Source organism: Somniosus microcephalus, chromosome 26 (genome assembly GCF_052327205.1).
Source record: "Somniosus microcephalus isolate GS21.2 chromosome 26, FLI_Smic_1.0, whole genome shotgun sequence".
Classification (NCBI taxonomy): domain Eukaryota; kingdom Metazoa; phylum Chordata; class Chondrichthyes; order Squaliformes; family Somniosidae; genus Somniosus; species Somniosus microcephalus.
In genome coordinates this window covers 32,825,741-32,850,184 of record NC_141012.1, presented here as the reverse complement: position 1 = coordinate 32,850,184, position 24,444 = coordinate 32,825,741, and the positions used below count along the sequence as shown (strand labels likewise).

The 24,444-nt window shown below is 47.1% G+C and overlaps 1 protein-coding gene across 1 annotated transcript in view; it reads right to left on the bottom strand.

Moving 5' to 3' along the window:
* LOC147100389 (lachesin-like) overlaps nucleotides 1–24,133 on the bottom strand; it is a 50,070-nt gene extending 25,937 nt beyond the window's left edge. The window contains exons 1-2 of the mRNA XM_085968234.1: nucleotides 24,068–24,133; nucleotides 22,341–22,575 (exon numbers count right to left, since the gene is read on the bottom strand). Of these exons, the coding sequence (XP_085824360.1) occupies nucleotides 22,341–22,575; nucleotides 24,068–24,133 (301 nt within the window). The remainder of the gene's footprint in view (nucleotides 1–22,340; nucleotides 22,576–24,067) is intronic.
* Nucleotides 24,134–24,444: the final 311 nt, after the last annotated feature.

Genomic DNA, 24,444 nt, shown 5'->3' with positions numbered 1-24,444 from the left:
ACACATGGCAGCCAATTTGCGCACAGCAAGGATCCACAAACAGCAATGTGATAATGACCAGATAATCTGTTTTTGTTATGTTGGGTTGAGGGATAAATATTGGCCAGGACACCGGGGATAACTCCCCTGCTCTTCTTCGAAATAGTGCCATGGGATCTTTTACATCCACCTGAGAGAGCAGACGGAGCCTCGGTTTAACATCTCATCCGAAAGACGGCACCTCCGACAGTGCAGCGCTTCCTCAGTACTACCCGGGAATGTCAGCCTAGATTTATTGTGCTCAAGGGTCTAGAGTGGGACTTGAACCCACAACCTTCTGACTCAGAGGCGAGAGTGCTACCCACTGAGCCACAGCTGACAGAAGTTAAGTAATAGCCTTTAAATTCACTCTAAAGATTCTGTACAGCTACAAAACATGTTACACTGTGAACATTCTGGATTTTAGTGCCGACCCTTCCTCTAAACTTCAATCTACAAGAAGATTCCAGCAAAATCCGCACTCTGGTAATGTTGGCCATATCTGTACTTCATCAGTAAGGAATTTTCCAACACTTTATTCTGTTAAAACATGGGCCACTAAGTAGAAACTTTGTATGAAATTAATATATTTAAGTTCTAATAACTACTACAGACATTTTCTTTGAATGATCCCGTAGTGTTACTCTTAACTGTTTAGTATTCGTTTGTGACGAGCTGCAGTTGGAAACAAATCTGTAATAAAGAGATTGGATTAAAAGACTTTAATCAGAGCACTGACCTGTTACACCAGTCTGTGTCAGAAGGAACACTATCAGCTGCAGTAATATGATCTCCATTCGACGTCCTCTTAATCCAGTTCAGTTTGTTTCTATCTTCAAATTACCTTATTTATACACAATTCTTTGGTAAATAATCCTGTATCATGAACGGTGTCTCCTCAAGACTGTTTATTTCAGCTTACGTGTTTGAAGAGACAGATCTGACCGCTTTGATCAACTAGGTTTACTGAAGGCAGGAAGGAAATGCATGTGTTTCATTTTGGTGTGTTGATGGTTTGTAATTAGCACACATGATATTCAAGGCACATCTTCCCCACAGATACCACTGATTTTGTGTAGACCAATTCCATTTTCCATTGAATTAGAGTAACAGTGAACTGTTAGGGTGAATAATTTATTTCCATAGAATGAATTTTTAAAAATCACATTTATTTTATACTTTTTTTCTATGTCAGAGCAGAAATCGGGTAAGATCAGGTAACCAATAATTTGGCTGCTGCTAAAGACTCACATAGGAAATGCTCGACAAGACAAGATCACGGTCCATCTAGTTTGTCTTCTACCCTCCTGTTAGTCGTATGATACAGTAATAATGGAGTTGTGACTAATCATGCAAATCAATCTTTATCAATTAGTCTACAAGAGATCCAGACATGAGGCAAGGAGAACCCCCAGTGGTGGAAAGTTTTGGTCATGGGTCATCTTCCTTTTTACTCAACCGAGGATTCCCCTCCATTGTGGTGACAGGGCCCTCGACCATGTCCGTCCCATTTCCCACAATTCTGCTTTCACCCCTTCCCCTCCCTCCCAGCACCATGATAGGGTTCCCCTAGTCTTTACCTTTCACCCCACCAGCCTCCACATTAACAGATCATTCTCCACCATTTCCGTCACCTCCAGCATGATGCCACCATGAAACATCTTCCCTCTCCTTTCAGCATTCCGAAGGGACCGTTCCCTCTGCGATAGCCTGGTCCACTCTTCAATCACCCCAACATCTCCTCCCCTCCCCACGGCACCTTCCTGTGCAAGTGCAGAAGATGCAACACCTGCTCTTTTATCTCTTCCCTTCCCACCGTCCAGGGCCCCAAACACTCCTTCCAGCTGAAACAGCAATTTTCTTGTACTTCTTTCAATTTAGTATACTGTGTTCACTGCTCACGATGCGGGCTCCTCTACATTGGGGAAACAAAAGGTTGATTAGGTGGCCGCTTTGTGGAACACCTCCATTCAGTCTGCAAGCATGACCACGAGGTACTAGTCGCCTGTCATTTTAATTCTCCGTCTCACTCCCACTCGGACCTCTTTGTCCTCGGCCTCCGACGCTGTTCTATTGAAGCTCAACAGAAGCTCAAGGAAGAGCACCTCACCTTTCGATTAAGCACGTTGCAGCCTGCCGACCTCAACACTGAGTTCAACAATTTCAGATCATAACCACTGCGACCATTCTTTGGAGAGAATCTGCTGGTAATGATTTTGCTGTTGTCATTTACAGTTCCTCTAGCCCCATCTCTTGTTTCCTTTCTTATCCCATTACCACCCCTTGTGCTTTGCACCATCACCCCCTTTGTTATGTAATCACTCCTACCTTCCACCCTATCACAGACCTTCCCTTTTGTCCTTTGCTCCACCCACCCCCGCTCTTTCCCTGCCTCTGTACTTGCTTAAAACCTGTTACATCACTAACTTTTCCTAGTTCTGATGAAAGGCCATCGACCCAAAACATTGGGCTGAATATTAATCTGCATGAGCGCGTGGGTTTTTAGAGTGGGTGGGGTGTTAAAAACCGACGAAATTGACAGCGCATCGGAAGCCGGCTCCAACCCGCCTGTAATATATGTGGGTAGAACAACTAAAAGACAGACAGGATGAATTGCTAGTCCATGCGCTTGCTTTACTAGGCCAGAGCGAACTGAGTATGCTCATACTAAACCACGTGCCAAAGCATGTGATAATACATTATACTGCTTTAAAAAAAATGTATATATTCCCCTCTCAAGTACAACAAAACTATGGTCCCACCTTTCCCAGTATTACATGTACCACATAACAAAAACTCCTGTTTTTTTTCTTTTAAATGAACTACAAATCCTACAAATGAACTACAAATCCAGTTTAATAACAGGTTTGTGGAGCCTTCCTCATCCCCTTACAGAAGGTTTTGGTAATTTCCGGCTGTTTTGTTTTGGTTCCGAACTCAAAGATGATCCTCTTTCTATCTCAGACTTGTTTGAACCTGGTACTTCAGTTACTGAAGTCTGAACTGAATCAAACTCATGTACGTGTTCATGATCAAGTGGTTCAAGATCACTGTCCAATCCAGGCCAGTAAACAAAGCTTCTAGTAGGTGATTTCATACTGACGATCCCTGGATGTTCAGTATGAAGTTCGGCCAGAATTCTCTGTCTCGAAGTAGGTGCCACCACTCTGTTTCCCCACTTGATACAACCTTGCTCACAAGACAATTTAGTACGACGGTTATGGAATGGTTTCAATTCTGTGTCCATACACTGATCAGTCCATCTATTCAAGGTGTTTTCATACACTCTTTTCAGTACTGAGTCCTTTTGAGTCTCATTTCCAATCTCCGTTGCATTCACAGGAAAGTCTTTGTCAACTGCACCTAGCATGAAAATTGCACTTTCCCTCCTAACACGAGTCTTCATGTGGCAACCTGGACAAGGCATCTGTGATTGCGTTTTGCTTTGAAGTGCGATATTCAATCATTTAGTCACATTGTGACAACAACACTGCCCAATGTTGCATTCTTGATGTGGCCATTGTAGGGATTTGGGCCCCAATATTTGTGATTGGGTCTCAGGGTAAACTTTCTGTTAATCAGGTTTCTTGATTCCAAACTCTATGGCGAGTGCTTCCTTATCAATTAGTGTCTAATTTCTTTCGCTCTTTGTGAGGGTTCGCAATGCGAACGTGATTGGTTTCTCTTGGCCGTCATCCATTATGTGGCTTATGACAGCTCCCACACCGTAACGAGAAGCATCACACGCTAACTTAAGCTCACGTTCTGTGTCGTAGTGCACAAGTAGAGCATCGCTTGAGAGACTTCTCTTACAAGCGTCGTAAGCTTCCTGTTGCACTTTTGTCCACTTCCACTGGACATCCTTCTGGAGGAGCTTGTGCAATAGCCCGTTCACCTTTGTCAGTTTTTACTAGCACTCTGTCTCTCTCAGCTTCCTAACAAGGTCACTAACTCAGGTAAGAAACATGCGTAGTACTGAACCATTCCAAGGAAAGATCTTAACTCAGACGCATTCTGTGGCTTTGGAGCATTGATGACAGCATCAACCTTTTCCTTCCTGCTTTAGATTTAGCTCCGCAAGCTGTTGAAATATGGCCTTGCTTCTGGCAGCGAAAACACTTTGCATTTCTGTATTGGCAGGACTGTGGTGAGTGATTTCCATTGCAGCGATAACAATTCACTGAACTGTTCTCACCGACATGCTTTTGACTTGGTCTCACAGCTTTAGGTTTGGTGGTGGCCTTGTGACTGTAGATCTCAGCTGCACTAGTCACTTGATTTGGACACAGCCCCCTAGCATTCTTAGACGCCCTCTCCATAGATAGAGAAATTTTGCATGCTATGTCAAATGTTAGATTCGGAGTGTTCAGTAATTTGGACTGTGCGCTCATCAACCAGTCCACAGGCAAACTTATCTCGCAACGCACGATCCAAAAATGTGTCGAGGTCACAATGCAAAGACATGTTCTTAAGAGCGACAATGTACTCACTGATGGTTTGACTTTGTTTTTGGTTTCTGGAAACTTATAGCTCTCTGCTATTTCTAATGGCTTTGGGTCGAATTGGTCCTTGAGTTTCTCGGCAATGTCTTCAAACAACGCATCCTTCACTTTCTCTGGCACAAGTAGGTTTGTCAACATTCCTTAGACATCTGGCCCGATCTCCATTAGAAAAATTGCTTTCTTCCATTCGCGAATTATTTTAATTACAGTTTGAACATTCTTATCTGCACCTTCGGTCTCAATAATGCTATTGGCCTTAAAAAACATCTCCATCCGCTCAATGTAAGAACTGAATGGTTTGCGAGCTCGGTCATACATGCCGAGGCTGCCGATGAATCCCGTAGGTGTGGCCACGATTGTCCCAAGTCCATCAAACAGTGACTCAGCATGCTACCTGTATACCTGTGATAATCAACGCCGCTGTTGCTGTGTATATATACATGTGAAAGCAAAACACAGACGATTCTGCATGAGCATTAATGGTAAAACATCGCAAAAATTCAGTTTAGATGTCATAAATTCACCTTAAGCTTGCCCACTCGAAGGTTTGAACACTTCCATGATCCCAAATAATGGCTTTGGGATCCCATCCTCATCGCCAAAATGTAATATATGTGGGTAGAACAAATGAAGGACAGAGATACGATGAGAAGCAAGTCAAGGTGCTTGCTATATTAGGCCAGAGCGAACTGAGCATGCTCATACTAAACCATGTGACAAACCATACCATAATACATTACACCACCGACTTCCGCATTTCACTGCAGCGTGTTAGGCTGCGTGCGAGCAACCTCCTCGGGAGAGGCAGGTTGTCACTTAAAACATGTTAATCGCTCAATTAGAGCGATATTCACATGGGTTTTCTACTTCAACTTTGGATCCATGGGTTTCCCGGGCTTCCTGGAACTTGCCAGTGAAAGCAAGATGAGAACACAGCGGCAATTGAGGGGGCTGAAGTCACATCAGGGAAATATGCCAGTAAGTACTCGGTACTCATAGCTGCTTTCTTATCTGCTTGTGGGAAAGGGTTTGTTCACCGTACTTGTCCTGAGAGGTAACTCTACATACTTTTGAGGTTTCTTCAACACTTTGGAGGTGTCATCTACACTTTGGAGGTTTGGCGGTTTGATCAGGACTTTGGAGCTCTGATCTATCAGATCAAAATGATGCCGCTTCTGCTGCCTTATATTGGACCTCAGATGACGACGAAGATGACCAGGACCAGCAACAGACTGCTGATCAAGACATGTAGCTCCACAGGAGAGAGGGGAGCAGCAGTGAGGTGCAGCTTGCAGGTGGCCCTACCCAGCACACAAGGTCTACAGGCAGAGGATAAGTTTCCTCAATATGTCTGAACACCAGTTTCTCAGGAGGCTCAGGGAGTCATGTCTGGTGGTGGCAGCCATTTGCAGCCTGCTGGAACAAAACCTGCTGCCAACTAGCCCTGGTGGCCATGCTTTACCAGTGGCTGTCAAAGTCAACACCACCCTCAACATTTTTGCCTCTGGATCCATTCAGGGCTCTGCCAGAGACATTTGTAGGATCTCACAGTCAGTGGCAGACAAATGCATAAGACAGGTGACTGATAACTTAATTGCCAGTGCTGGCAATTATATCAACTTTGCCTGTGATAACGCCAGTCAATGAGTGTGCTATTGTGTTTGCAAAGATAATCCAGAGACCGTCAGTGAGTTCAGTTCATGCTGCTTTTAATATGGCTGCCACACACACACACTTCCAGGCACAAGCAATCGAATACCTATACACAATACAATGATCACAGCACTATCAAACTCGATGTGCTCAGGCCAAGGCAATCGAGTACCTATCACCAAATGTCAGACATAACATGTGCACTCGGATTTGTGGCTCTGGCTGGCTTCCCAAAGATACTGGATGTCATCGACTGCACACGTGGCAATTAAGGCACCCCCAGATCACCCAGAAGTATTTATCTACTGCAAGGACTTCCACTCCGCATCAATGTGCAGCTGGTGTGCAACCACAAAAAGATCTTTATGCAAGTGTCGGCAAGATTCCCCGGCAGCTGCCACGATGCTTTTGTCCTGCAGGAGTGAACCTTTCCTGATCTCTTCACACCTGGGAGCAGACTTACTGTTTGGAAACAATGGATACCCACTTAAAACATGGCTGATGACTCAGAAATCTGAGGGATGAGGCCCAGGAGTAAAATAAATACCATATCAGCACCAGATGTGTCATTGTACCAGCAATTAGCATGCTGAAGATGCGCTTCAGGTGTTTAGACAGAGCTGGAGGCAACCTTCAGTACACACCATCCAGGGTCTGCAGAATGGTCGTGGTGTGCTGCACTCTGCAAAACATTGTGCAGCAGCGGAGTTTGGACCTGTAGGAGGAACAAAACGCAGAGCACAGAGCCTGTTCGGAGGATTCCGTGGAGGAGGAGGAAGATTTGGAGGAGGAGGAGGAAGATCAGGAGGCGGAAGGTGATGAGGGAAATAAACCAACAACGGTGCACATTATTGCGCAGGATGCCCTGATTATTGCGAGGTTCACTAAGGTTCCACTGGTGCACCCATCTAACAAACACATGCAAAAGCCACTTTTCCCCCCTCCCCCCCCTCCACCTCCCAAATGCCACGAACACAAAGCAGTCCTACAAAGAGCCAAACATCCCTTTCACAGCTTCCCACTGGTCACCGGCAATTCGTGTCTTCCCATTCATCATCACAAAACTGAAAAGGTCACTAGCCAGCCAGCAACCAAGAATGGGCAAGACGAGAAAGTGGTGCAAATTAATAATATTTACGTGCTTCAAATAGACAACAGAAATTTAACAATATAACAATGTGCAACACCCCTATGTGCATACCCTTGTGCAACTACAAATCTTTACTCTTCCTTTTCCTAACATGGTGCAACCCCTGTGGTTTGAGCAGAGGTAGAGGCAGGCTGCTCAGAACCCTACTCTCTAACTGCTGAGTTGCTCTTGACCAACATCCCCTGGGTTTTGGAGCCCGTGAGGGCCCTGCCAAAGACTGCGCCACCTGTGCAGGGGCAGACTCGGCCATCGGCACACGCGGCAGCATGTCGGGTACTGACTGAGGAGGGGCCAATGAGTGAGAAGTGGAAGCGCTTTGAGTGAGGTTCCCACTTCCATGGTCTGCATAAGTCCTGTGATGGTGCACCCTCAGAGGGAGTGAGCTCCTCTGAGGAGTTGTCCTCGTCGTGGGCAACCTCAATCACCTCCTGATAGATGCGTGAAGGCCCTCTGGGAGATAAAAGACATGAGCGAGTACTGTCAAGGTAAGAATGCTTGAAATTATCATTATGCACATGATCATATTTCAGTTGCTCTTGACATTGTGTCAACATGACTGAATGTTGTATGCCATGTGGCTGCCTGATATTTAATTCTGTCACCAGGTAGATGGCAGGCCCCCATCTCCCCATCTCCGACGGCCAGGCACACCAAGACTCTGCTGAGCTCCAGCGCCTCCTCCTCTGCAGGTGTTATTTGCGAGATGGCGGGAGGGCCACCTGCCTGTCCCTGGTGATCTGTGCTCTTTTTTCTTGCAAGGAGAGCAAGAAGAGACCTATGAGTGAGAGTAATGGCATGGGTTCACCCGATGGATGGAGGGCATTTGTTGAGGGTTACGATGAGTGATAGGCATGTCATTGCATAAGGATGAGGGTGAGTGTCAGTGATGGGTGGATAGATGGGGATGTGAGTAGGTGCATAGATAGAGAGGGATAAGTGCACCTGCAAGGTAAGTTGGTGTGAGGAGTGATGTGCTGGAGTAGGCTTGAGAAGGCAGAGTGCGGAGGGTAGGGTGATACGCACATCAGGATGTAGGGCAATGTACCATTGCTCTCACCTTTCCTGCCCTGCTTAGGTCAATGAAGCACTTCCTGTATTGGATCCAGGAGCGTGGCACCACACTCCTGCTGCTGACCTCCTGGGCAACCTCCAACCACGCCTTCTTTGTGTCGGTTGCAAGCTTCTTCCTCCCGTCACTAGGGAACAGTATCTCCCTCCCAGCAGCATATCCAGGGAGTCATTGCTGGAGCCAGGCGTAGCCGTTGACCATCTCGACTCCATTGCACTAGTGCTTTGTCTCTCCTTCCTAACTCCGACTGCTTCAACTTGCATGTTTGGAATGTCCCTTTAAATACTGCCGTTCAATTCGCGTCATGTGGGTCATTATCACACCCGCTGATGCTAATTGGATTGGAAACCTGGAAGTAAAATGATAATGAGGTGGCTGAGTTTAAAAGCCACTGACAGGCAGGCTGCACTTACTTCCGGGTTTCCCACACGCTGTCGAGCCCGCACTGCCCCCCGCCTCCCCACCCCCCTCCACCCCGCATCTGCGAATTAAAATCCAGCCCGTTAACTCTGTATCTCTCTCCACAGATTCTGCCTGACCGGCTAAGTATTTCAGCATTTTCTGTTTTCAGCCCAGTCACCTGTTCCTCCCAATCTACACTTATCATATGTAATGCCTTAAATTACTCATTTTAAAAAATTTGTTTATGGGATGTGGGCGTCGCTGGCAAGGTCAAGCATTTGTTGCCCATCCCTAATTGCCCTTGAGAAGGTGGTGGTGAGCCGCCTTCTTGAACCGCTGCAGTCCGTATGGTGAAGCTACTCCCACAGTGCTGTTAGGGAGGGAGTTCCAGGATTTTGACCCAGCGACGATGAAGGAGCGGTGATATATTTCTAAGTCAGGATGGTGTGTGACTTGGAGGGGAACTTAGAGGTGGTGGTGTTCCCATGTGTCTGCTGCCCTTGGCCTTCTAGGTGGAAGAGGTCGTGGGTTTGGGAGGTGCTTCCGAAGAAGCCTTGGCGAGTTGCTGCAGTGCATCTTGTAGATGGTACACACTGCAGCCACGGTACGCCGGTGGTGGAGGGAGTGAATGTTTAAGGTGGTGGATAGGGTGCCAATCAAGCGGGCTGCTTTGTCCTGGATGGTGTCAAGCTTCTTGAGTGTTGTTGGAGCTGCACTCATCCAGGCAAGTGGAGAGTATTCCATCACACTCCTTACTTGTGCCTTGTAGATGGTGGAGAGGCATTGGGGAATCAGGAGGTGAGACACTCGCCACAAAATACCTAGCCTCTGACTTGCCCTTGTTGCCACAGTATTTATGTGGCTTGTCCAGTTATGTTTCTGGTCAATGGTGACCCCAGGATGTTGATGGTGGGGGATTCGGCAATGGTAATACCGTTGAATGTCAAGTGGAGGTGATTAGACCATCGCTTGTTGGAGATAGTCATTGCCTAGCACTTCTGTGGCACAAATGTTACCTGCCGCTTCTCAGCCCAAGCCTGAACGTCGTTCAGGTCTTGTTGTATACGGGCATGGACTGCTTCATTATCTGAGGAGTTGTGAATGGCGCTGAACACTGTGCAGACATCAGCGAACATCCCCATTTCTGACCTGGGAATCCTTGGCCCAAGACTGCACGAAGTGGAGGAGAAGCATCCGGGAAGGTGCCGAACACCTCAAGACTCTTTGCCAGGAGCAAGCGGAAGCCAAGTGCAAGAAGCGCAAATCAACCCAAGCACCCCACCCACCCGCCCCTTCAACCACCGTCTGCCCCACCTGTGACAGAGACTGTAGGTCCCACATTGGACTCATCAGTCACCTGAGAACTCATTTTTAATGTGGAAACAAGTCATCCTCAGTTCCGAGGGACTGCCTAAGAAGAAGAAGAAGAAGAAGAAGATGATTAATTTCTCCAATGCCTCTGTGGTGTTAGACTGCTTGTCCGACATATTGAATATACTACAACTCCCTCCAGCTAAACAAGCAAGGTGGCTTGTAACTTTAGAATAGATTTAATTAACATTCCCTTATTCTAACTACATGAAGATTTGAAAGTATGGTTGGCAAAATATTTATTTTCTAAGGAGGGAGGAGGGGTCTTGAGGGGCATGACCGCCAGAAAATCTTGATATTAAACGGTGCAATTTTCAGTATTTTGGAACCTACAGTGAACTCGGACACTGTATTCTTTTCTATCTGAAATGGAAAGTACCTTTGCTCAATTTTAATGAAAAAATACTCAGTTGCCATTTTTGGTAATTTGTTTTTTTATATTGCAAAGCCCCTTTTTCTATCAGTAGCAGAAGTAATTCTATTACCGACACCTGGGAATCCCTGGCCCAAGACCGCACAAAGTGGAGGAGAAGCATACGGGAAGGCGCCGAACACCTCGAGTCACTTCGCCGGGAGCAAGCGGAAGCCAAGCGCAAACAGCGCAAGGAGCGCACGTCAACCCAAGCACCACACCCACCCGCACCTTCAACTAACGTCTGCCCCACCTCTGACAGAGACTGTAGGCCCTGCATTGGACTCATCAGTCACCTGAGAACTAATTTTTAATGTGGAAACAAGTCATCCTCGGTTCCAAGGGACTGCCTAAGAAGAAGAGATTATTGGGAAGGAAAAAGTTTAAATGAAAGATTTTCATTAAAAAAATTGCTTAATAGCCAATAGGGGATTGGAGTCCTGTATTAGTGATTGCTGAATCATTGCAGTCAGGGCTGCAGGCAGCAACTTCAGAATGCTAACAGTCCTCCCCCAACTGGTGACACAGTTTAAGCAGGCTTCAGGGCTTGTGGAAAAATCTCAGGAAATATGTTTTACATTAAAGTGGTGTATTAAGAAGAAAGTTCCAGTGAGCAAAGGCATAATGACAACTATTTCGTAAAACAAAGTAACATCTGCCAAAGAGCTCACTCAGAATATTTCAGTATTTTGGAATCTAAAGTGAACTCGGACACTGCATTTTTTTCTATCTGAAATGGAAAGTACTTTTGCTCAATTTTAATGAAACATACTCACTCAGAATATATGAGAAGGCACAGAACACAGCGAGTGGCCCCACTCAAAGGTGAAAAAGGACTCGCATTTATATAGCGCCCTTCACAACTTCCGGATGCCCCAATGTGCTTTACAGCCAATGAAGTACTTTTAAAGCGTAGTCACTGTAGGGAATGGCGGTAGCCAATTTACATCCAGCAAGGTTCCACAACCAACTATGAGATACATGACCAGATAATCTGTTTTAGTGATGTTGGTTGAGAGATAAATGTTGGGCAGTAGAACACTCCTAATCTACAAAGCAGGACAAAAGCATTTGCTAAAATCAACGACAAAAATTGCAGTAAATTTTGATTCTGAGTGCACGCTGAGGGTGCGCCGTCTCCTGTTAACCTCCAAGTTATTTGTTTCCATAACTTGGCTGGCCTCACCATCTCTTGTTTACCAGCTGTTAACAGCATTCCTAATGTTCTAGGAGTAGGCTGCTCAGATGACTTTCTTTGGTGGAGGAGAGACATGGCCTGATGGGGGGCTTGTGTGGGGTAGGTGGGCGGAGGGGGGAGAATTGTAAAAATAGAGGATGCTTTTCCCAACAGAGATCAACAAACCAACAGTCTCAGCGATGTATCATGACATTCTGTGAGCACTATTCTGCTGCAAGAACCTTTGTATATTTAATCAAAACCAAAATACTGCAGATGCTGGAAATCTGAAATATAAACAGAAAATGTTGGATAAACAGTTAACGGGGGTAACTTTAAACATAAAAAATGGGTGGATTTGGGTCGGGTGGGGGGTTAAAATGTAAAAAATCTGAAGCAGGAACCCAACCCGCCTTAAACCCGACAATTCCGGTTTTAACGGGGGCGGCGGCTGACCAATCTGCTCTCAGCAGGCAAGTCGGTCATTGAAATCTTTCAAAGAGGCTGCGTGCCTTAATTTTAACGTGTTTTTATTTTTAACGCATGCTGGCCGAGTTTCCCGAACTTTGGGGAAACCCAGCAGGTAAAAGGAGGCGAGAAGGGCTGGATCCTGAAGGTAAGTGCCTTTACAGCGCTGCTTGTGGGCCAGGAGGAGCAGGAGTTTTTTCCCTGGCCCAACACGCTACTCTGTAAACCTCCTCCTCCTGCGATCGGACTCCCGACCAGTATCTCACTCCCCCCGACCACCATCTCGCTCCCCTGACCAGTGGTAAGCCTTCTTCTTGAAGTAGGGCATTGCAAGATATTGATCCAGCCATGAGGAAGGAACAACGTTTTATATCCGTCAGGGTGGTCTGTGACTTGGAGGGGAACTTGCAAGTGATGCTGTTCCTATGACATTGCTGCTTTTGTCCTTCTCAGTACGAGAGGACACAGTGGCTGGATGTCCTGTTGAAGTAATCTTGATATATTATGGCAGTGCTTCCTGTGATGAAATATTCCATTCATCACTGCCTGTGACTGTGGTCGGTTTCAGTGTCATTTCCCTTCCCCCAGTCCTCATTGTATTGTTTATTGGAATGTGCTGGAATGTGCTGTGTGTAGGGCTCCGCCCATACCTGGCCCCTTTTGTAAGCTAGCTCAGTCTGGCCTCAGTCTCCAGAAGGAAGATACCTCTCTCTCTTACGTGTTACTTTCTAAGTTAATAAAAGCCTTGTTTTGTTTCGCTAACATCGAGTCTTGGAATTATTGAGGCACATCAATTTTATTAACTTATTTTTCAACACTATGGATCAACTCCTGAAACCCGAACATTTGGATTTGGATCAACATGCTCCGGACGCATCAGCACGCTTCGGACACTGGTTTGAGTGTATGGAATTCTTCCTGGACAATTCCGCAGCCGTCAAAGACGCTACGGACGCTGCGAGGATGAGACTCGGAATTCTGCGGAATTGGGTAAGCCACCGGGTTTACCCCCTCATCCAAGACGCCGATACATACCTGGCCGCCTGCGACATCTTAAAGCCGCATTACCAGCAGCCTACGAATGAGGTGTATGCTAGGCATCTGCTCGCTACTCGCGCACAGCGACCTGGGGAATCGGTGGAGGAGTTCCTAAGCACCCTGAAAATGCTTGGCAAAGACTGCAAGTGCCGAGATGTAAAAGCCGCAGTGTACACTGACGAGCTTGTTCGCGATGCCTTTATCACAGGCCTCAGCTCCACTTACATCCGGCAAAGACTGCTGGAAAAAACGGGGTTGGACCTGAAACAGGCTGCGGACACCGCGCGATCCCTGGATGTGGCCCAGAGAAACTCGGACGCCTACTCTTCAGCCCGCGCCGTCCACGCCGCCACGTGTGCACCGAGGGCGCCGCCATCTTGGAAGGCATCTTCCCCGCCCGGCAGCCCGACACCGGCGGGGCCCCGCTCTCCCCCCAGAAGCCCTACGACAGCCACGACGCGTCAGGGACCCAACTGCTACTTCTGCGGGCAGCCAAAACACACCAGAAACCTGTGCCCGGCGAAAGGCACCACCTGCTTTAAGTGCGGTAAGAAGGGGCACTTCGGGAAGGTGTGCAGAGGGAACCCCGCCAGAAAACCAACCGCCGGAAAACCCGCCACCGCCGCGTGTGCGCCGTGGGAGCGGCCATCTTGGACGCCATCTTGCCCGACCTCGTGGGGTCCGCCATCTTATGAGCAGACAGCGTGGACGCCATCTTGTATCGATCAGGGCCCTACAGTGGCATCGGTCACAGTGGACCAGACCAGGCCGCACCCGCTATCCAAATCAATGGTGGACATCGAGGTAAACGGGTGCCGGGTTAAATGTTTAATTGACAGTGGAAGCACGGAGAGTTTTATCCACCCTGAACTGGCACAACAACTCTCCCTAAAGGTGGTCCCTGCTCAGGGTACCATCTCTATGGCTGATAAAACCCAGACATCGACCATTCTGGGTTACTGCACGGTACAATTGGGCGTTAACGGAACTGTATACGATAATTTTAAAGTATTAATCATGAAGAACCTATGTGTGAGCGTGATCTTGGGCCTGGATTTCCAGTGCAACCACCAAAGCATCACGCTCAAGTACGGTGGGTCCCAGCCGCCCCTCACAGTGTGCGGTCTGGCTACCCTGAAGGTAAAGCCACCTTCGCTATTCGCGAACCTTACCCCTAACTGCCGGCCAATAGCGACCAAAAGCAGGAGGTACAGCTGGGAGGACAGGCGGTTTATCGCGACCGAGGTAGACAGGCTCCTGAAAGAGCGCATTATTGAACGCAGCAATAGCCCGTGGCGCGCCCAAGTGGTAGTGGTAAGGGGTAGCGAGAAGAAACGGATGGTGACCGACTATAGTCAAACGATCAACAGGTACACCCAACTAGACGCCTACCCGCTACCCCGCATATCAGAAATGGTGAACCAAATCACCCAATACCGGGTGTTCTCCACCATCGACCTCAAGTCAGCGTACCACCAGCTCCCTATCAGACCAGAGGACCGCCCGTACACCGCCTTCGAGGCGAACGGACGCCTCTACCAATTCCTCAGAGTCCCCTTTGGGGTGACGAATGGGGTCTCGGTCTTTCAGAGGGAGATGGACCGCATGGTCGATGACCACCACTTGCAGGCAACCTTCCCCTACCTCGACAACGTCACCATCTGCGGCCACAATCAGCAGGATCACGACTCGAACCTCGAGAGGTTCCTGGAAACCGCACAAAAACTCAACCTCACCTACAATGAGGACAAGTGCGTTTTCAACACCACGCGCCTCTGCATACTAGGCAGCGTGGTGGAGAATGGGGAAATCGGACCAGACCCCGACCGATTGCGCCCCCTACGGGAGCTGCCCCTGCCCAACACTCCCAAAGCCCTGAAAAGGTGCCTGGGGTTATTTTCTTATTATTCCCAATGGGTCCCCAACTACTCCGACAAAGCCCGCCCCCTCTTGAAAGCATCCTCTTTTCCGCTCTCTGCTGAGGCCCACGCCGCCTTCAAAAGCATTAAGCAGGATATTGAGCGGGCCACGCTACAGGCAGTGGACGAGAACACTCCATTTCAAGTGGAAAGTGATGCGTCTGACTTCGCCTTGGCGGCCACCCTCAACCAGGCGGGGCGGCCCGTAGCTTTCTTCTCGAGGACCCTCCAAGGGCCCGAGATCAGACACTCCTCCGTGGAAAAGGAGGCCCAAGCCATCATGGAGGCAGTGTGCCACTGGCGCCACTACCTAGCCGGCAAACGCTTCACCCTACTTACCGACCAGCGGTCGGTAGCGTTTATGTTCAATAATAAACAGAGGGGGAAGATTAAAAATGATAAGATTCTTAGGTGGCGGATCGAGCTCTCCACCTTCGAGTACGACATCATTTACCGGCCAGGGGCCCATAACGAATCCCCTGACGCCCTCTCACGAGGGATGTGTGCCAGCGCCACCGGGGATCGGCTACAGACCCTCCACAACGACCTCTGCCACCCAGGGGTCACGCGGCTGTTCCACTTCATAAAGTCCCGTAACTTACCCTACTCGATTGAGGAAGTTCGGTCCCTGACCAGGAACTGTCGCACTTGCGCTGAGTGCAAGCCTCGGTTCTACCGCCCAGATAGAGCCCACTTAATCAAAGCTACACGGCCCTTTGAGCGGCTCAGCTTAGATTTCAAGGGCCCCCTCCCGTCCGTCGACCGCAATGTTTACTTCCTGAACATTGTGGACGAATACTCCCGGTTCCCATTCGCCTTCCCCTGCCCAGACATGACCAGCGCCACGGTCATTAAACGCCTCAACAGCCTGTTCGGTATGCCGAGCTACATCCATACGGATAGGGGGGCGTCCTTCATGAGTGAAGAGCTACGCCAGTACATGCTGTCCAAGGGGATCGCCACGAGCCGTACCACCAGCTACAACCCCCGGGGTAACGGCCAAGTGGAGCGAGAGAACGGGACAGTATGGAAAGCAGTCACTCTAGCTCTAAGGACCAAGGGCCTCCCTATCTCCTGCTGGCAGGAAGTCCTCTCGGATGTGCTCCATTCGATACGGTCACTATTGTGTACGGCCACTAATGCCACACCTCATGAACGAATGTTTGTCTTTCCCCGGAAATGCACCTCAGGCGTATCCATGCCGTGATGGCTCTCCACCCCAGGTCCGGTACTCGTGCGAAGGCATGTGAGGGGCCACAAGACAGACCCTCTCGTGGAGCCAGTACACCTACTCCACGCCAACCCCCAATACGCATATGTCCGGCACGCCGACGGAAGGGAGGACACCGTGTCCATAAAAGACGTCGCCCCAGCCGGCATCGACAACAACCACGGCAATAGCAGCAACAACGATCACAGCAACTCTTACCCACCCACTACTCTTTCATCACCCCCGGAAGAACATCGACCAACGGCACCCCCACCAACTACCCCTTCAACAACCCTGGCGGCACCCCCGGCAGAGACCCAGGAGGCTACCGGGGACACCCAGCCGACACCCGCGGCACCACAACAGCCACGTCGGTCGCAGAGGACTATCAAACCCCCGAACAGACTAAATCTATAGAAGGGGTGAATGTGATGAAATATTCCATTCATCACTGCCTGTGACTGTGGTCGGTTTCAGTGTCATTTCCCTTCCCCCAGTCCTCATTGTATTGTTTATTGGAATGTGCTGGAATGTGCTGTGTGTAGGGCTCCGCCCATACCTGGCCCCTTTTGTAAGCTAGCTCAGTCTGGCCTCAGTCTCCAGAAGGAAGATACCTCTCTCTCTTACGTGTTACTTTCTAAGTTAATAAAAGCCTTGTTTTGTTTCGCTAACATCGAGTCTCGGAATTATTGAGGCACATCACTTCCTGTAGATCCTAAATACTGCAATAGCAGTGTGCTGGTGATGAAGGGGTTGAATATTGAGTTCAGTGATAGGGGCATTGCTCAAATGAACTATTCTGGATAGGCTAGAGCTTTTTGAGTGTTATTATGGCTTGAGTGGTGAGTATTCCATCACATTCCTGACTTAGATGATGAAGTGTCTTTGAGGGGTCAAGACAGGAGGTGAGTCACTTATTGCAGAGTACTTAGCCTCTGTCCTATTCTTGTAGTCACGATGTTGGTATGGCTGCTCCAGTTAAGCTTCTAGTCAGTGATGATCCCCAAGGTGTTGATGGTGAGGGATTAGGAGAAGGATTGCATTGAAGGTCATGGTGAGATGGCTGCGCTTTCTGTTAATAGAGATGGTCATTAATTGACAATGATGTGGTGTGAATGTTACTTGCCACTTGTCAGTCCAAGCCTAATTGCTATCCAGGTCCATCTGCAGGCAGGCATGGGCTGCTTCATTATAGGAGGGATACGGATTTAGAGCTATTATAATTTTTAAAGAATAAGAGAACACAGTGATCTATCAAGGGCTCATTTCTTGCTGTGTTTTTGGCTAGTGCCCAACCCATAGGTTATTATCCCAACCAAAAACGGAGGTAGTAACATCTGCTGCTGATTAGTTTGATTGCTCTGTTGCTTCCATCTTGAGCTAAAATCCTTTGTGGGATTTTTTTTGTCACTGTCAAACTTGTTATATAAGTGGGTCCACTGGTACTGCCCTTGCTGACTTCTATTTAACTGCTCCTGTTGTCTGCTCTCTGTAAACTGGAGTTAAAATAATGAGAATGCAGCAAATGCTACACAATTTACCACAATGAACAGAGCTGCTAATGTTTGTACTTGGTGCATAGATGCAGAAACAAAGTTTTGACTGCATAGATTCGTAACAGCCCCTGGCATCAGACATCCATGAGGATAAGACAGCAAAGCAATTAATGCGCCATGTTATGACTTCAGGAGATAATGACTGAGCTGTCCAATCTTACAACACCCCAGGTGGAGTGTGAATTCACCATGAGCACAGCTCTGCCTATGGTTCTTAAAATGGCCATCGCCCTGAATTGTTAGGTTTCAGGGTCCTTCCAAAGGTTTTGCCAGGTTCCTCGGTGCATTCAAAATGTTACCAAGGCATGACCGCATTTTAGTACCGAGTTACAGTACCAGAGACCAAGGATGCAAGGCTCTTTTGATAGTTTTCCAAGGGAGTAGGACAACATCAATTGCACACCCGTAACCAATTGGGCTCCATCAGACCAAACAGGTTCTACAAAAATTAAAAAGGATATTAATCAATATGTAATTAGAGTGTGAAATTAGACTGAGCTTCCTCCACATTAATGCCAAGTGTACTTGGAGCTGCCAGGACTCCTGCATCCTGAGAGAACATTCAAGATCAGTTCTATGAAGATAGTAGGCTGGTCGGATGGTTCCTGGAAGAATCCGTCTGTCCTTGTTTGACTTGATGAAGACCAGTGGCACTTTAGACCCTGCTCCAGCAAAGATGTCCAAGATAGTAATGGTGTGTTACTGACGAGCTCAGATTTCAGAGGATAAACAGGATGAAGAGGGGCCAAGTATGTGTCTGCTGTGGATAAGGCATTACTTCATGGCAGCCAGCTGTGTCAACAGATCACAGCCACATTCTTCATATGAACTTCACTGTTCATATGTCATGGGGCAATGGCAAATGTTACTGTTGTTTCTTCTGTGCATTGCTGGTGCTACCCTGCAGTATGGGTCAGTCCACCCCCATGATATTGTTCTTGGTTCCATTCATATCTCGCACAGTAAAAACACTATATTTCCTTCAAAAGTTTCTACTTCCATGCCTACAGTCACCTCCATCGCACCCTAGCTTTCCATTATTGGTCCCCTCCTGTTCATCAGTTATATGGTAACAATAGTACATGGAGTACAGTGTCAGCTTCCACATATATGACAATGACACTCAACTTTAACAATGCACCTCCCCCATCAATCCTAAGATTATTGTTAAACTCTCCGATTGCCCAATCGAGATTAAGGCATGCGTGAGTTGACATTTCCTTCCGCTAAATGTCAGCAAAATCAAAGTCCTCCTCTTCAGCTTCCACCGAATGCTGGGTGCCTCTGGAGTTGACTCCATTAATTTGTCTAGCTACCACTTCAGGATAACTCTGGAGTTTACAGACATTTGACATACTGCTTAATCCCAAGCTGAATTTCCATCCCTACATCCATTGCTTTACCAAGCACACTTTCTTCTGCCTTGGCAACATTATTTGCCGCTGCTCTACCTCTGCCCCACCATCGCTGAAACCCTAATCATCACCTTGCTGCTCAATGTCTCAATTGGTCTCCAAGTTAGCCTCCACCTCAATAAATTCTGACTCAATCAGAAAACCACTTCTCATGTCCTCATCTGCACAAAATTCCACATTGCCTGACCTCTGTCCTTGCCGAGCTTCACTGGTTCCCATTGATTTTAAGATCCTCATCCTCACTTTCAACTTCATTGGCCTCATCCCACCCTTCACCCATGAGCGCCTCTATCTATGTGCCCTGCACGCTCCCACACTCCTCAGACACCAGGCTGCTCCTCACCCCCTACTTCCTTTCCTCCACCCTTTACGTCATTATGCCTTTGTCCACTGGAACCTCATTCTGAAGCCCCTCTAGCTCCTCACCTCCTATCCTGGTTTTATTAAGCCTCTAATAAAACCCTCCCAAACTGTGCTTTTGCCTCCACCAAGCTCCTTTTCTCTTCTTCCCTTTTCCCCCCTGCTTGGCATCCTATTTTTCTGTGCTCTGTAAAGTGCTTTCAGATGGCTTTCTGTGAGTACTACTGAAATATAAGTTGTTTCAGACAATAGCATGCAAATACCTAAAATATTTAGATAAAATGTCATTATTATCAGGATAGTTAGACCACAGGAGAACGTCTTCTAACTGAAGCATTACTCATCTTACTGTAGTCAAAAATAACTGTGATGCAAAAGATATGAAACAAATTCCTCTCAAGATTGTGCTATCAGTGCAAATCAAAAAGCTCCCTGTCCACAGCAGAGCTGATAGCTCGTACTTCCGACCATAATGTCTCGAACATCCTTAGATCACTGAAGCTGCCAAATTACTCATTACACATTTTTCCTTGTCCACTGGTCTCTGTGACCACAAAGCAGTTTTATCAACACTTGCTCTATTTTCAGAACCCTGAGATCGACTCTTAGTAGAAATTAATTCATCTTCAGGCCATAATCCAGCAGAAAAGGACTAAGCTGCAAAGGTTTAATTTACTTCATCAGTGAGTTGCTGTGTTTCAGGTCAAATGGAATAGTTGTACACCAACATGGCTGCTGATCCACACACACCCCTGATCTAAAAGTGCTCTTCTTTGAAAAATAACCTTTGGTCAAAAGTATAAAAAAGAAAGACAAAAAATTATATATAGTGCCTTTCACGACTTCAAAATGTCTCAAAGTACTTTTGAAGTGGAGTCACTGTTGTAATGTAGGAAACACAGTAGCCAATTTGTGCACAGCAAGGTCCCACAAACAGCAATGTGATAATGACCAGATCATCTGTTTTAGTGATGTTTGTTGAGGGATAAATATTAGATAGATCATTGGGGAGAACTCTCCATGAAAGGATATGATTGGTATGAATTTTTTTTAAATGGCCCTTATTTAGTCAATAATGGGTGGAGTAGTTGGCAATACTGTTTCTTTTGGTCTGTGATAGTTTGAAGCATAAAATAATCCATTTCACTCTAATACTAAGCACCAGTTGTACCTCTGCTGAGCTATGCTAATTAAGCAAAAACTTAAGCATTTGAGACATGAAACGATCTCTGCATTGGCTATATGCAAAAAAACAGGCAGCCAATTAAGGGGCAGTTTCCCAATCATGGTCCTGGCCAGTGAGGCTTAATGCTGGGACTGTGTGTCAGAAGTTCAGAAAATGTGTTGGTGTGCATGATTTTCTGATTAAGAATTGCGATCAGAAAATCATACTTGACGTGCACTGAATTACATTTTTCGTGTTCTTTATCTTGTAGTCCTTACTATGAAAACACGAGAGAGTAGAATATCTAATTAGCTGCATCGGAACGGGTATGTGGGAAATCAAGCAGGAATCTCTTTCACTGGATCCTTTATGCAATGTAAGGGCTATTTGCAGAACATCTTCTTCACCCAATATGCTACTGTACAAAATCTGCAAAACTTGAACCTAATCTTTCTGTGTTCTTTTCCCTCACTAGCTGGTACCCTAACAGCTACCACCCAAATAGATCATGTACCTAGACAACTTCGGGGCTAGCCTTGGCTCAGTGGTAGCACCGTTGCATCTGAATCAGAATGGCATGGGTTTGAGCCTCACTCCAGAGGCTTGAGCACATGATCTAAACTGACACATCAGGGAATGCTGGACTGATGTAGATGCTGTCTTTCAAATGAGATGTTAAACCAAGGCCCTGGCTGCCCTCTCGGTGGACATAAAAGACCCCATGGAGAAGTGTCCTCTTGGTGGTCTAGCCAAGATTTAGTATGTACATGAGCAGCAATTACATTGTTAAAACATCGGAAATAGTTAAACCAGAGCAGGTACATTTGGTAGACTATAGAAGTTCTCCTCCACCACCCTCAAACATAAAAATACGCATTCAGAATTGAGTTCAAGACTTAGGGTAAAAAATGTTAAAAACAGAAAAAAAAATTTGTGTCAACAATAGAGATAAAAACAGAAAACGCTGGAAAAACTCAGCAGGCCAGGCAACATCCGTGGTGAGAGAAACAGAGTCAACGTTTCGGGTTGAAACCCTTCGTCAGGACTGAGAAAAAAGGCAGGAAATGAAAAGATTAAAAGGCAGTTTGGGGGCTGGGAAATGGGGGAGGGGATGAAAGAAGAGACATTAAGAGATATTCAAGGTGAGACGAGATGGTAATAGGACAGGTAAAGAAACAGACAATGGCTCGAGATGAAGTGTGAAATGCGCTGGTAGAGTGAAAGACAGCTGCCATGTGGGAGAGAGAAAAGGGAAAAGGCACATGACAAATAGTATTACAGATGTGGGTTGGAGACCTCGCCAACTCCTCCACCATTTGCATCACAGGAGAGGAGGCCATCTCCACTGTCTGCACATGACATCTCTGCTCTTGAATCATACATCTCCTAAAGACTGGGCCCAAGATCTTGGTCCTTGGGCACCTTAGCCAAGGCAAGGCAGCTGTCTCTGCTTGCTTTCGAGACAGGTGATTGATTCATCATCATTTCCTCCCAGCTCTTCTTGCTCACTGGTGCTCTGTGATTCATCCAGTGATATCCCCTCTGTCTCAGTAATGTCCTCATCCTCAATAGGTATATATGGGCTGATGCTTGAATAAGTAATGTGACTTGATGGAGTGGATAAATCAGGTGGAGCAAGGATCTCTCTGGCGGTGTCTATCAGGTGCTTTGTTCTGTAAATTTTCAGTACCTGCAAAGGACACAAAGAACACTCATTTTAGGAAGGTGTTCTCAGACTTGTGAATCAGCAGATAGCAGGAGGCCTTTCAAGTCATCAGAATGTCTACACACAGCAAGGATTCACAGTTGTGCAAGCGCTCCCATCTAAACCCGACAGCTTTCCCCCAATTCCTCAATCTCGCACAGGCTCCCAGGAGTTGCAGGGTTTCCACCTCATGACTACTGAGGGGATTGATGCTCGCCTTTCTTTCACACGATGCAGTTCCTAGTCTCTGGTTGTGCGAATGTTTCCCCTTTGCACAGAACACAAAGGTTTAGACAGACTACAGGCTAGGAACAGGAGTAGGCCACTCAGCCCCTTGAGCCTGTTCCACCATTCAATTAGATCATGGCCGATCTGTACCACCACTCCATTTACCCACCTTTACTCCATATGACTTAATAACCTTAGCTTACAAAATTCTATCTATCTCAAATTTTAATTTTTCAATTGACCTAGCCTCAACAACTTTTTGAGGGCGAGTTCCAGATTTCCGCTACCCTTTATGTGAAGATGTGCTTCTGACATCACCCCTGAATGACCTGGCTCTAATTTTAGGATTATAACCCCTCATTCTGGACTCCCCTACCAGACGAAATAGTTCTAATTCACAATGGGGGAGAAATTCAGCTATGCCCCTTTTGTGGGCGGTAACTGAATTAGCGCCAGCCATTTAGCGCCCGGCGCAGGAGTACCGTCCCGGCTGATAAATTGGGCTTACCGCCCCGGCAAGGAAGCAGAGCGCAATCTCGGGCACTCCACTTCCTCTCAGGTGATATGTCCGACAGGGTCAAGGCGGCGCTATTGCGGCTGCAGCGGCGCTAATTAAAGGGTAGGTGTCGGGCGGCCTTTTTTTTTGGCCGACTGCCAGCACCTGCCCCCTTCCGCATTTTTATTCGGGGTGCCGACCGTGATCGTCAGCCCAGCACTCCTCTTGAGTGCCGAGCTGTTTTCCCAGCACCCTGCTCCCCAGTGGTCCAGCAGGGCCCCGGTGCGCTCAGCGCTAGAGCCCTGTAATACCGCGGAGCTACTTGCCGACGCACGTGGCGCTGTTGCACCTAGCGCGCGATATCAAATGGTAGCGCCCCAGGAATGAGGGGGAGCGCTTCCAGTAGCGCCCTGCCTCCTACTTCGGGCGCTGCCACTGAATTTACGGCACGGGGTGCTAACTTTTACGGTGCACTAAAAGTAGCGCGCTGGTGAAGTTCACGCCCAAAGGGGGCACCACCAAATGTTTCCCCCTATTTTTTCTCACTGCAAATGGTGACTGATCTGTTGTGTATTTCCAGCATTTTATATTCATTTCTTTTTGATTAACAGCATTTGCAGCCTGTCTTTTTATCTCTATTGTTGACACAAAAATATTTTCTGTTATTAACATTTTTTACCCTAAGTCTTGAACTCAATTCTGAATGTGTATTTTTATGTTTGAGTGTGGTGGAGGAGAACTTCTATAGTTTACCAATTGTATCTGCTCTGGTTTGACTATTTCCGATGTTTTAACAATGTAATTACTGCTCATGTACATACTAAATGTTGGCTAGAACACCAAGAGGACTCTTCTCTTTGAATAGTGCCATGGGGTCTTTTATGTCCACTGAAAGGTGTAGGGGGTGGCGTGTGCCCAGTCAGTTATGCCCCTGACTGCCTGTGAGCGGTTCGAATCGCTCCCACACCCCTGGGTTCTCGACACCAGACTTAGGTACAGGCGGCGATACAGAAAAACGAGTAGACAAGTGGTTTGGATGTGAGAAAACCAAGATTTTATTAAAACAGAAATAAGAATTACAAATACTGGAAAAAAATCACTATGTAGTTACAAGCTTATCAAAAGAATAT